Here is a 14542-nt window from a genome sequence, read left to right as displayed (position 1 = left end):
TCACAGAATCGCAGAATGGTAGGGGTTGGAAGGGACCTCTGGGGATCATCTAGTCCAATCCCCCTGACAAAGCAGGGTCACCTACAGCAGGCTGCATAGGACTGCTTTCAGGTGGGATTTGAATACTTCTAGAGAAAGACAATCCACAACCCCTCTGGGCAGCCTATTCCAGTGCTCTGTCACCCTCAGAGTGAGGAAGTTCTTCTTCATGTTGAGACGGAACTTCCTCTGCTTCAGTTTGTGCCCTTTGCCCCTTGTCCTGTCGCTGGGCACCACTGAGAAGAGTCTGGCCCCATCCTCCTGACACCCATCCTTCAGATATTTAGAAGCATTTGGAAGACTCCCTCTCAGTCTTCTCTTCCTCAGGCTAAACAAGCTGAGCTCCCTCAGTCTCTCCTCATAGGATAGATGCTCCAGTCCCCTCATCATCTTCGTAGCCCTCCACTGGACTCTCTCCAGTAGCTCCTCGTCTTTCTTGAACTGAGAAATCCAGAACTGGACACAGGACTCCAGATGGGGCCTCACTAGGGCAGAGTAGAGGGGGAGGAGAAACCTCCCTTGACCTGCTGGCCACACTTCTCTTAATGCACCCCGGGATACCACTAGCCTTCTTGGCAGCCAGGGCACACTGCTGGCTCATGGACAACTTGTCATCCACCAGGACACCCAGGTCCCTTCTCCACAGAGATGCTCTCCAACAGATCAGCCCCAAGCCTGTACTGGTGCATGGGGTTGTTCCTCCCCAGGTGCAGGACCCTGCACTTGCCCTTGTTGAACTTCATCAGGTTCCTCTCTGCCCGATTCTTCAGCCTGTTCAGGTCTCACTGAATGGCAGCACAGCCTTCTGGTGTATCCACCACTCCTTCCAGTTTTGTGTCATCAGCAAACTTGCTGAGGCTACACTCTATCCCTTCATCCAGGTCATTGCTGAATAAGTTGAACAAGACTGGGCCGAGTACTGACCCCTGGGAACACCACTAGTTACAGGCCTCCACTTAGACTCAGCACCGCTGATGATTATCCTCTGAGATTGACCATTCAGCCAGTTCTCAACCCACCTCACTGTCCAGTCCTCTAGCCCACACTTCTTGAGCTTGCCTATGAGGATGTTATGCGAGACAGTGTCAAAAGCCTTGCTGAAGTCAAGGTAAACAATATAAACAAAACAAAGCAAAACAAAATAATATAAAATAACAAAATTAAATTAAATTAAAATAAAATAAAATAAAATAAAATATAATAGTATTAAACTTTATAGAGGACAGGTGCACTATAAATAACTTTAGTGATCACTGCAGTTTTAACACAACATTCTTTTTATTCTTCTCAAAAGGGTACAGAAAACAAGAGATTTTAGCCTCCTTGGATCAGATCACTGGCACGGGAAGTTTAGTCTCCTGCCTCTTACTTTGGAAGAGTAGAAGTGTCTTCTTTACTTCTCATGTAGAAAGAAGGAGATTTAGGCAGCACAAAGGGCCAGCACAAAACTGTGGGGTGGAGAGGACTTGGCACATAACTGAATTTCATTTACGACTGGCCAATTCAGCTGTTCTTCTGGCTAACACCTGTGGAAATACATTCTGAAGAGTTATGGAAGGTTTTTAGGGCAAGGTTTTTTGCATTAAATATATTTCATGGAGCAGAATTTTTTAGTTCAAAACCAACCAGACCAGCACAACAAAAAAACTCCATAGTTCTGTGGAAATTGTTGAAGCTCCATTTCAAAAATTTGTGTCAGGACTTTCTGAGTTTTGCTTCTTTCTTGGTAGTAGAAAAAGGCAGGTACTAAAAAAGTAATTTCTGGGAGCTGTTGAGGGTTGTCCATGAGGCATCTAAACAGAAAGCTGAGCTGGAAAGTGTTTATTCTCTTGTTCACTGGGTTCCTCAACATGAAAGACTTCCCAATCAGGTCCTCACAGTCTAGTCCAGAAGAGGGCACAAAGGGAACTTGCTAGCACCCCAACTGGCAAAAAGCTGATCCTCAAACTAGCTGCGCCATCAGCATTGCACAAGTCAGAGTAACAGCAGGAGACGGGGCGCGTCATGCCAATCCCATCCACATCAGATGGGACGCAGATGGCAGAGCACATCTTAGTGACGGTTGAGATTCCTATGAAGGGATAAACTACAACAAAGCAAGAAAGAAGGAACAGTTAGGAACAGGATTAATGGAGGAGAACTCTTCCTGTCCCTAGTGCAACATGAGCTACTTTCACCACCAAAGCCTTAGCTCCCGTCCAAACACAATTGGACTACTTCCTACCAGCAACACAGGAAACAATTCCTGCAGAGTGACCACAAGATGAACTGCACCTTATATCCTCTGTGTTCTGTCTGGATCAACTTTACCCTACGGAAGGTCGGTTAGGCACTTCTTCTGCCTCTGTTTTGACTCTACTCACTTTCTCCTGACTCTCCCATGTGCAACCAGAGCCTTACCAGCAGGACCATGCAAAAGAGAGAGCCTCTGTCTTTGCAGTGCATTTCTTTACTGGGACAGCTTATGATGTGTAGGGTCACCAGTCAGACTGACAATGCCTTCCTGAGAGCTCCAGAGAACTCAAGGGTATTTGTTTTCCTTCCAGATGACCAGAAATTGGTAGTCCCACCTTACTGATCTTCTCTGATCTCTACTGGCCTCTCTACTCCACCCAGCTTTCATAAACAATTTTCGGGTCAGAAGAGCACCGTTTAACACATGCCCATTGTGCAAGTCATGCAAACGGTCTGGAAAGCCAGAACTCTTTAGCTCCATGCCTCAAGCTCAAGTCAACATGTTTTTTCTAACCATGCTCAACACTGAGCATTAACTACTAGCTTGCATCCAGCAAGTATTCACTCACATGAAGACTGCTTTCTGCAAAAGCAAGAGCCTGCTCCCTGGCCTGTGGGAGCTCCCTTCCAGGCTTACATATTTAAGTGAGAAAAGGTACTGCTCCCCACAACAGCAGTCGTCACTGTAGAAACACTAACTCATTAAAAATATGGGTAAAAAAGTCATTGCCCTTACCATCCTCCAGGGAATACATGGTTGTCTTGCACATCGTTTCGTTCTTTGCGCAGTTCTGGATTGTCAGGCACTTATCAACAGCAGTAGGTTCACGGCAAGTGTAACATTGCAAGGTGTGTGCTGCAAGGAGGAAAAACACAAAGTTGGGCTTACTGTGAACCACCATATTCTGTTTGTGCCTCTCCAGGCACCTCTGGGGACGGTATGTCTCCAAAATATTCATACTGAGAACAGTAATGGAATAGTAAAAGTTATTTATACCAATGGGAATGAAAAATACAGTAGTCTGGTGGCCAAAGCGTAACCTCAGATGGGAGTTCAGAACCTCTGCAACAAGTCAAGCAAGACAGAGCCACACACACAGAAGATCCCATAATACAGGAAAGTCTTATCAACAGCAGGATCTTGAAGGTTTGGAGCACAAAGATGGTCCGTCTGCTCTTGTTTTGTTATTGGGAGTTTGGTAGGTTGGCTTTTTTTGCAGATAGGTCTTAAGCAGTCCACAAGAGACTGTAAGGATAATTTTACTTATTTTTGAATCTGCCCCCTAGCACATGCAGTAAATATAGGTTGAATGAGCCAGGACATCCCAACTCCAACAAAAATGATGAGGGGGACAAAAAAAATCAGGAGTAAATTCATTAAAGGAGTGAGGAGGAACTGCTTGACCCCTCTGCTTCTCCCTTATCAATGTGAGGGTAATTGTGTTTCCTAAGACAGGGCTGACTATTCTGTGCAGTGACTGGATGCCAGCAGACAGAAATTGCAAAATGCAACATCTCAGTAGTTGAATTCTTTGAAGATCTTGCCCTGGGTCCCAGCAGCCAGCTAAGACATGCAGGCACCCAGGACAAGTCCAATACTTTAATTGTGCAATTTCAAGATTTTTTTTATTTCAATCATTATCACAATTAGTCAACAGACCCTGCTTCACGTGTTTATGACAAGTACCTAACTGTTCTGCTTGCCAGCCAACCACATGCCCAAATTCCTTTAATCTGTGTTATTTCCACAGGAGAGTAAACAAACTTGCAGCTGCTTTACCTCAACTCTTTTCTTACTCTGCATCTGCATTTCTCTTTGCCTTTGCATTAGCAGAGCATCAGAAAAAGATCAGTCTCACAGAGTCACAGCACAGTGGAGGTTGGAAGGGACCTCTGGAGGACACGTAGTCCAATCTCCCTGCTCAAGCAGAACCACCTAGGACTGGCTGGTCAGGACTGCGTCCAGCTGGGTTTTTAACATCTCCAAGGATGGAGACTCCACAACCTCCCTGGGAAGCCTGTGCCAGTGCTCCATCATCCTCCCAGTAACAGTGCTTCCTGATGCCCCAGCTCAAACATCTTTTTCTCACAGGAGAGATGATGATCTTTGTGTCCCTTCTTTGGACTCTCTCCATGTCCATGTCTCTTTTTTACTGGGGAGCCTTGAACAAACACAGTACTCCAGCTGTGGCCTCACCAATGTTGAGTAGAGAGGTAGGATCACCTCCCTTGACCTGCAGGCTATACTTCATCTAATGCAATCCAGGATGCCAATAGCTTTCTTTGCCACAAGGGCACATTGCTGGCTCATGTTCAACCTGCTGTCCACCAGGACCCCCTGGTCCTTTTCGGTTGAATTGCTTTCCAGCTGGCTGGCCCCCAGCATATTTTGGTGCATGGGGTTGTTCCTCCCCAGATGTGTGACTTTGCACTTCCCCTTGTTGAATGGTATGAGGTTCCTGTCAGTCCATTTCTCCAACCTGTTAAGGTCCCTCTGGATGGCAGCATGACCCTCTGGTGTATTAGCCACTCCTCACAATTTTGTGTCATCCACAAACTTGCTGCATCCACATAGTTAATGACAATGTTGAACAGGACTGGATCCAGTATTGACCTCTGGGGTACACCTCAGGTTACTGACCTTCAGGTAAACTTTGTGCCAGTGATCACCACCCCCTGGGCTCAGCCATTCAGCTAGTTTTCAATCCACCTCACTGGCTCTCATCCAGCCCATAACTCAACAGCTCGTCTATGAGGAACTTATGGGAGACAGTGTTAAAGACCTTCCTGAAGTCCAGGTAGACAATATCCAGTGCTCTCCACTCATATACCAGGCCAGCCGTTTCATCATAGATGTTTATCAAGTTGGTCAAGCATGATTTCCCTCGATGAAGGGTTCAGATACACAGAAAACTCAGACTTGAATGTGAGTTGCAGCAGGGAGAATTTCATCTGGTGCTGTTCACCCTGTCAGCTCTTTCCAAATACTGGGACCTCTCAGGTAGGAGAGCATCCCAGAAAGAAGGAGCTGTATCCATCAAATTTACTGAGCCATGAGAACAAACTAAGCACAACCCTTCCCCTTTGCTGAGATTCTGGTTTCTTGAGAAGAATGTGTAAGAAGTTCTTTTAAAAAGATGACAGTGGCCACAATAATAGAAAGCATGGAGACATGTACTGCTCTAGACAGAGACCACAGACACAGACTTTGGTACCCAAGTCTCCAAATCCAGTCCAAGGTAGATCACCCTGCCTCATCACTCACCAGTTGCTAGATGGTCTTCATCACCTCCCTGTTGAGCTGCAGTGGCCCTTGCAAGCCTGCAGGTGTCAATTGGCTGCTAGACATGCAGAATAACCACAGCCCGAGTCTTTCAGTGCTTAAAGTCTTTTGACATGGTGAAATTTTAGCGAGAGACGCTGAAGAGCCCAGATTGTTGTAATGTAGTATTTCCAGAGCACTCCAATATAAAGACATCAAGCAAAAATGGTGTCTGGTATTTCCTGTCACCAAGGAAGCCATTTCTGGACAGGATTTCCAGGGCACTCTGCTCTCTGCAGGTCTTTCCGAGGAACCCAGCACTTGATCTAGGTCCTCTTTTCCACCCTCCAGACAGACACCTGAATGTGTGTGCTTTGCAGTCACAGCAATGTGTTTTCGTACCATCACAGACCTGCAGCCCCTCCCTGGTCTGGAAAGCAGTTGTCACCCCACCCATGTGACAGACATGCTGAAACCCTTTTAAACCTTGCTGAAAAAGAAAAACAATTCAGCTCATCTCAGCACACCTAAAATAGAGTGTTATAACAGCAGGCTCAGGCAAGCAACCCACCTTATGAAAATAGATAATGCAACTTCTCCCTAACTAGTCAGCCAGAAAGAGCCCTTTTATAAACAGACACTGAAATTACCTTGCTTTTATTCAAAGCAGACTTTATTACTCTGTTTTGCCCATTGTGGAATGATGTTTTGTTTGCATTAATTCTACAGCTGACAGCTGACAAATACATCTTTAGGGAGGAAGCTTCGTCGTTATTCTCAGATTTCATGATACTCCTCACTGGACAAGGCAAAGCCACAGCATCTGTGCTCTTTGGAAAAAAAAACCAAAAACCAAAAGCCACAAACAATAGATAAACACAAAGGGACGTCAAATTAAGAGATCATTGTCCCCAGTGTGTGCAAACCCAGTATTTTCATTAACCTCACTCAGATTAACAGGTTCAAACATGGCTAAATATGTTAAATAGTAGCTATAGATACGAGCATATCTTTTTTTTTTTTTTTGGAGATCGAAATGATAGCAGGTCAATAAGTGTTTGGCACAGTAAAATAATCAAAAGCTGAAATGAAACAACTTTACTTTTGCAAATGAGGCAGCTCTTCAACAACAATAGTCAGACGGCATCTCGCAGAGCAAGGAGGAAACTCCATTACTTGGTGATTTAAAGACCTGTGGTCTAAAAGCCCTGTTTCAAGCAAGCTTTGGAATATCTATCTATCTGGCCTATTTGTGAAGGGTAGATATCTGTGACTGTAGTGGTCCCTTTTTGTTTTAAAAGCCTATGAACCTACACACAGACAATCAGACATGCAGCAGCTTAAAAATGAATAAAAAAGGAATAGAGACATATTAGAAGTCTTATTTAAAATTAGAGGTAAATGTAAAATGCTAAAATATGTCAATATACTTATAGTGCTGTCTTTTTAGACTGCTGAAAGCAAAAGAGGAGACAAAAATCAGAAAATCTTGGAATTACTTAGAAGAGATTTTACTAGCTTCACTTGGATATTGGCAGATCTTCCATCCTTCAACCCTGACTGTCTTGCTAAGAAATGCCAAAACTACACAGATTCCACTCATGCCCAGAAGAAACTTGAAGGAACTGCAGACTCATCATGGTTTTCTCTGCACACTCTCCCCTCTGCAAAGCTGGGATATGCTTTGCAAAGAAGAGAGAGTGCAGAGGGAAATTCTGCTTGCCAAATCCACTATGAGGTTTCCAAAATTTGCCAATGTTTGTCCATCAAATCAAAGCATCCATCCTGACTGTGCCTACCTGAATGGGACAGGGAAATGGGGAAGGACAAGAAGGGAGAAATATGGCAGCACGGGGTCACAGGAGAGGCTTCTGCTCCCCAGTTGCCCAACTCTTCACAATGTCTCATTAAGCAATATGACAAAATTCAGCTGGTGAGTTAACCCTAGACCAAACTTCTGTCCCACCCCATTGCTTTCCTGCTCCATTCTGCCTTTCCAATTCCTGTCGGTCTCTTAAGGAGATCTGACCACAGAGTTCCCTTCTCTCCAAGCCATCTTATATTAATTAATGATGTTCCTCTCTGAGCTGCTGCCTTTCCATTGACAAGCAGACACAAATCCCCTGAATGAACACGGTATAATGATGAAAGGAAATATCTCCTGCTCTGGAGATCAGTGATGATTGATCTTTGCTGTCACAGCTGTGGTGAGCACATGAAGCTCCCATTGATCTTGACATAGCACAAGCACCGCAAGGCTTTGAACTACCAGTGACCAGAGCCAGGACACACATCTTTGAGATAACAGGACAGTCAGTGAATGCACAGGTTCAAACATGGCTAAATATCTCCATAAAAGGAGAGGGCTAATGTTCCAGCTCTGGGTCTGCCCTCCAAAAAGCAGCTGTGTTCTCACAAAATATGCTCCCAAACCCCTTTCCTTCACCACGCACTTGTTCCTCCCCTGCAGAATATGCTCTGCAGACCCAAAGACAGAGGAAGCAAAGTGTTCTTACGTAAGAAGGAAATAAATACAAAGGAAAAAATCCTAACACAGCTCCTCATCCCAGACAGGCACAGATAAAATCAGACCCTCAGTGCCTGGATCTGGAAGACTTGTGCAGGGCATGCGAATATCCCAATTAACAATCACAGCTCCTGCACTGACCCTGCATAGGACTTACCTTGGCCATCCAGGCTAACACCAGCTCTGAGCTCGGGTTCATCAGTATAAAATCAGTTTTTGTGCAAGAAGTTATTCTGCTGTCAGCACCAAGGGATGAGGCATCTACATCCATTCCGCTATGCAATCACCTTCCACCACTAGAGGTTATGACATCACCACTTATGTAAAAGTGCCTGCGACGAGGGGATTCCCTACTTCCTAGGAAATGAAAACACTCATATGCCAAACACCCCTCTGTGTTTGGCTTTGTGAAGTTGGTGATGGAGGAGAAGCAACTGAATCCCACTGACAGAAACGAAAGGGTAAGATTTGCATGGCATGAACTGTCTGGACTCATGTGGCTTGTTCCCTATCTCCACATCCCGGATGGGTGACCCCCAACATGAGGTTGCTGTTGGCTGCCCACCTTTACTGTGTGCTTCAAGCCTACTACCTCCTATGAGGTTGCAGATAACCTAACGGGGACAGAAAGAAGGAAGTGAAGACAGTGGGGTTCACTCCCTGTGGTCACAAACTCAAAAATCCCCTTGCAAATGGGGAAAATCCGTAAAACACTTTCCAAGGTGGCCTGCTGAAATGGTCTTTGACTTCATGGAAACCACAGTGTGTTACTAAACAGAGCTGGAAACATGAGCTCTGAAGTACCTGGGCCACCAGCTTAGTGTCCCAGCCTATCTTTCCCACTTCTAGTGACTGAAGTTTAATAAACCATACATGCAACATATAATTAGACAGAACCGCTACACATACTGCATTAAACTGGCTAGCTGGCTTCAGGGTTATATATCAAAAGAGGAACAGAAATATTTTAAAAAGGCAACAAAACAAAAACCCCAAAAGATTCAGTCAAGAATGGTAAAAAAGGTTAGCTGAAAATTGCATTTAAAAAATGACACAATATAATCACACTTTTCTTGCAACACTTCCTAAAGACCCGAACTGACAATCCCAGTGAGACCATGATGATCCTGAACATCTGACAGGCTGGAAATGTTCCAAAGACAGATTTTTTTGCTGAAAACTGCTCAGAGTAGGAAGTCATGGACTTCAGAGGGAACAGGATGCACCCCATCCCACCTTGCTATGTCTCCTGCACGAGGTTGGACAAGTCAAAGTAGGAACTTACCGAACTCCATGCAAGTGATGGCAACCAATAGAAGAGACAGAAACACCTTCATCTTGCATGGACCCTTGTCGCCTGGTCACTGGGCTGCCACCAGTCTTCACCGCCAGCTTTAATGGCACACTTCCTGGTGGCTTGCCATGTACCGATCCAAATCTACTGGAAAAACAAGTCTGATTGAGCTATAAATGAATTGAATGAGCTACAAAGCAGGCCCCACCTCCTGCCATATTGTCTTCTCTTTTCATGTTCTTTGGAGAAGAAAATGAGGGTTTGCACGGTGGACAATAACTGGGGTTGTTTAATCTGAGTGCTTTATTTCTAGGCATGACGTGTAAACTCAGGGGTATTAAATAATCTCAGTGTCCCTGCCTTGCCCTGAAGCTTGTTGATATTTCTTCTTTTTTGCAGTGGTTAGAGAGACCTGGGCGATTTCCACGAACCTTGGGAAAACAAGCATTTGTAGCTGTGAACAGCAAGGCATTAAATCCCATGTACATTTCTCCTGTGTGTTTTTATCCTCAGCGGGGTCAGAGTTTGTCACCAAGAGAAGTGGAAATCTCACTTGCAGTCTCTTACTCACTGGGAATAGCGTGGTTGGGGTTTTGGCATTGCAAAAGCTGTCCCCCAGCTGTGAGCAGGGTTTCAGGGGGCTATGTGTAGGAGCACACTGTCTTCCACTCTCCTCTCCCTGTCCGCTATGGAGACAGGTGGTGGGAGCACTAGGAACACAAGAGGACCAGACCATGAAAATCTAGGCCAAGGGAGTCTCTCAGGCTCGCTATCCCAAGCTGTTCAGACACCATCCTGGAGAAGCCCCTCTGCTCTGAGCCAACCCTCTCCAAGTGTGGCAGAAAGCCCATGACTTCTTCATTTGTGAAACACCTTGGCTTTCCCACCCCCAAACTAAGCTGCCCCAGGCATCTGCCTGCTTTTCGTGTGCCTCAGGCCAGCCCCATGCTGGTAAATCCTCCTACAATATTCAACGGGCAAGTTTGATTGTGGAAAATTATTTGTTTGATTATCTAGGTTTTGATTAAGTTTGATTATCTAGGGAAAGGCATTTTGGTATATTCTTGGTTTGGTGTTCCTCATGTTCAGTAGAGAATTTTATAATCCTGTTAAGAAAGGGGAAATGCGCTGATGGTGTTTGCTCTGTTCTTAGGAAAAAAACCCAAACAACTAAACATGGAAAGGGGTGTGGCTTCTGGTTTCTGATATTAAGTGACCTCAAACAATGTGTGATAGATAACTGGTTTCACATGCACATCTGAAATGTGATCTTCATTACATTGTAAGTTTTTGGATGGAAGAATATAGGCCAACACCCTGCTTAAATCCCGTGCCCTCCTTCAGTCTGGAGGGTTGTTTGGAGGGGGGTGACAGCATACCTCACTTATTTGTAGTTTCAGTTGATCTTATCTGAGTCTTTATGCATGGACTGAAATGGTTCTTGCTTTACGCATACCATATGCAATTGCCTTGCAGTGTTGGCAAGTCACCAAAGAAATAATGAGAATTAGTAGGAACATCCAAACAGCATTTTGTTGAACTCCCATTTCTCTTTTGTAGGTAATCACACCCTATTGTGTTGGGGGTTTTCCATTAACTACAGAGAAAAAAAATAAAAATACACTAGCTGTATAAATCTGCCTCAACAACACACAATAGGGATTTGGAAAAAAGAGACATTTTCTAGCATATGTGTTCAAAGGCAAACTAGTACAAGAACTCTCTGCATTTCAGAGGAGTTTGCTATCATAAATAAAAGGAAAAAATCACAGTCAAATGTTTACTTTCAGCCTGAGAAACCTGTGCCGAACCCCTTTCCTGTCCTGCCTGGCCAGCTGAGACAGTCTCCGGGTGGAGGCATCTTCATCTGATGTGAACAGTCCTGCAACAGTTGTGTCCACTTCTCCAAATCCTGTAACATGCCGACAGACTTGCTCACACTGTCTAATTACCAGGCTGAGGAGGTCCTGCTAGGAAGTCCTAAAATACGCCCATCCACCTCCAGGTCAGAGTTTGAGGGACCACAGGCTGTGTATGCGCTTAGAGAAGTGCAGGCACTGGTTTCTATTGAGACCCTTCTTGATCTGATAATTTTAAACTCTCCATTTTCTTGATTCTAATCAGCTCTCTTTATATAGGAATCCTATAGCTTTCCAGAGCAGACAGAAGTAGAAGCAAAAGCTATGATTGGATTCAAAGGTAGATGTGGAAGGGTGCTGACATGACAGTGTCGTACACTAGGGCTAATCTTTTGCTGCATATCTACAAGCAGGTTAAACCCAAAAACACACCTGTAGCATAAGTAAATATTAGTATCTCAAAATCAGATATAAGGAAGCTGAGGTGCAGAGAGGTTAATTAGGCTCATTGGAGCAAGCTAGCAGCAACTCCAGATATAGAACCAGCATTGTATTCCACATGGTTTCACCACCAGTTAATTCTTCTTTTTTGTCAGTGCTCTTCTGCTGTTTTTGTGTGACCTCGACAGGAGGTGCATGAGTTACTACAAACAATAGGAGTGAGTGCTGGGCTGAAAGTTCATACTTAGAGGTTTATTATAATCTCTGTCAATGATTTGCTAGCTGACCTTGGAAAATTAACCTCAGTTTCTCCATTCTAGATATGAAGTTGGTGCATGTTGTAGGGCTGATCATAACTGAAATATAAGCTATGTATTAAAAAGGCTTAAGAGGACATTTGTTCAAAGAGCACATTTGTTCAAACAATTCACAGTTTTCTCCTAGTAGCTTCAAAATAGTGTCAGTGATGAAAGCCACTTAAGGAAGCCAGCAACAAGGATGAGTTAGCGCAATCAGTAAACCTGCTGGTGTGCAGACTGCTAGGGATTAAATTACCGTGAACTTCACCTCTGATGCATGATGTCCCCCATCTATTTCTCTTAGATACCACAATTCTCCAGAGATGAGAGCCACTTCACACTGAAAAGAGAGGCATTAAACAGATATCTTTGCCCTCCTCCATTTCCTCCATTTATCAACAAGGTCTTTAAAAGTTAAAGAGAAACGTATAAAAGCAAAATAAACAGCACCAAGCCTGAATCTGGCCTATCCCTATGAATAATGCATCAGGAATCCAACCCTGCAGCTCTCTTAGAGCCATTTCCACATTTTCCACAGGCATCACTCATTAGCTCATTAGTCACAGCAGTCTTATTCCTACTAATTGATTTTACTACAATTCCCTGCAATGTATGGCTAAGATCCAACATGTTTTCTGCTTTGCTTTAAAACCATTATATTAGCACAGCTTTGCAAGACGCCTCAGCCCTCTCTCAAGCCTATTGAACATGTAAAGGTCCAGTTGGATGTTGCCCTTGGGGAAAGGGCATGTGTCCCCTCAATCTGACAAGCAGAAGGCTCAAAGCACCCTCCTGAGCAGAGAGGTGTGACTTTCACACCTGGTAGGAGGTCAGTCTGCTATAGACTGGAACTGAAGGTGGGTTCAGAAAGCAATCTCCTCACTGATTTCCACCTGGACTGGACTGGACTGGACTAGGAGATAAGGGATACTGGCTAGTGCAGGACCTGGGACAGACGAATCAGACCAGACCACAAGTACAAAGGGCTTCCTTAACTCTGCTGCTCCTCCCATATTCCTCACTATAGCTATCCCCTCTGTCCCAGGCTTGTGTTGTGTGCTGTGCCTGAGAATTAGCGATGCTTTGTATATTCACCAGGACAGGAAGGTAAGGAACAAGAAAAATTTTTTTACAAGGAGTCCTGTTCCCTGTATCTAATGACTCACCTGACTTTTTTTTTTTTCCCCAACCTTTTTTTTCCCCCTTTGAATTCAGTGCAGGTACCTCTTATCTCTAGGTTCTTATTTAGACTAACCTCTGTGTAGCACTTAACTCTTTTTGGGTAGGACATTCTGCCACCGTTTAGAGCAGGGCAGCAACAAACTGAGTGGCAGATGCTCTCTATTAACCCCTCATGGGAAGGGAAAAGGAGGAAAAGGGAGAAAGACTTACAATTTGAATATTAAAACAGCTTTACTAATAACACTAATAATACCAATAATATTAACGATAAGAGAAATTAAACAAAATATACAAAATCAATACGGAGTTTCCTGGAGTTGGGTGCCGCAGGAGCTGGCATCCCACCAGCAGCTGCCAGGCTGGCACCAGGAAGTCCTGGACTGACCTCAGCAGTAGATGGGAACTGCACTCAGGAACGCACGGATCGTAATCTGGATCAGGATCACAGGCAGAACAAGGAGTAGGGTCCTCTTCAGAAGCCGGCCATGGATGAAGAGAGTGAGACCCTTGTGATCCCCCAGCTTTAAACTGAGTATCAGGTGCATGGCATGGAATACCTCTTTGGTCAATGTTGGCTCACCTGTTCTCTCCACCGTGCCCCGCAAGTGCAACCCTTTACGACTCCTCACTTGCAGGACCTAAGAGGTCTATCAGTGACCTTGGTTGTTAGGTGTTACCAGCTAGCATTAGCTAATGTTAGCATTAACGTTAGCATTAGGAGTTACCAGCTTTGGAGTGGACACTGTCTGTAAAGTATGCAGCCAACTTCAGAAATTGCAGTTACTTAGAGGAACATAGCTCTAAGGAAAAATCACTAGAAGACAATCGCTTCTGTTTTATCCCAAACCAGGACACCTTCATATTTATCACTTGTCTGGCCAGTGGCCAGAATACGGATACAGTTGTCCTCTGGGGGAATCTTACAGGAGTTAATAACTACTAAAGTGTGTTCTCCCTCTCTGTCCATAATATGCAAATAAATGAATGATCATATATTTATAACTAGTGAGAATTTTTCTTCTTTCTCTACCAAATCTTTCTAGTTTCCTTTCTTCTTTTTGCTGCCAAGCTGGTATCTTTTCCCTTCCCATCAACTCTGACTGACTGAGGCAGTAATCACTTGTTTTAAGATTAGTTGCTCCATCCAGCTTTCCAAGCTATTATTAATGATGCAGGAACTTGAATCACTTGCTCATCTTAACTGTTACCTGCTTTAATTATGCCCTATGTTCCGTCAAGACTTAATCCAATGAACAAGAGATACTTTTCTATCTGAGTCACTTCTCATTGACCCAGAAGGGAAGAACAAGGACAACACATGTAAAACAGTACATGACCTAACTGAAAGAAAGGAGCTTTGCCTCCAGGCCCTTTTCATCTCCCTCTAATACTTCAGAGCCTAGC

The 14542-nt window shown here is 44.3% G+C and overlaps 1 protein-coding gene across 1 annotated transcript; it reads right to left on the bottom strand.

Annotated features, from left to right (window-relative positions):
• Positions 1-1913: 1913 nt before the first annotated feature.
• On the bottom strand, positions 1914-9400 carry LOC104331127 (ly6/PLAUR domain-containing protein 2). The gene is made up of 3 exons (XM_075415210.1): positions 9349-9400; positions 3011-3130; positions 1914-2125 (listed from the first exon to the last, which is right to left on the bottom strand). Exons 1-3 carry the CDS (start codon positions 9398-9400, stop codon positions 1914-1916), a joined length of 384 nt encoding a protein of 127 aa, XP_075271325.1.
• Between the last annotated feature and the right edge of the window lie 5142 nt (positions 9401-14542).

This window comes from Opisthocomus hoazin, chromosome 3 (assembly GCF_030867145.1).
Source record: "Opisthocomus hoazin isolate bOpiHoa1 chromosome 3, bOpiHoa1.hap1, whole genome shotgun sequence".
Lineage (NCBI taxonomy): Eukaryota > Metazoa > Chordata > Aves > Opisthocomiformes > Opisthocomidae > Opisthocomus > Opisthocomus hoazin.
This window is presented reverse-complemented; position numbering and strand designations above follow the sequence as displayed.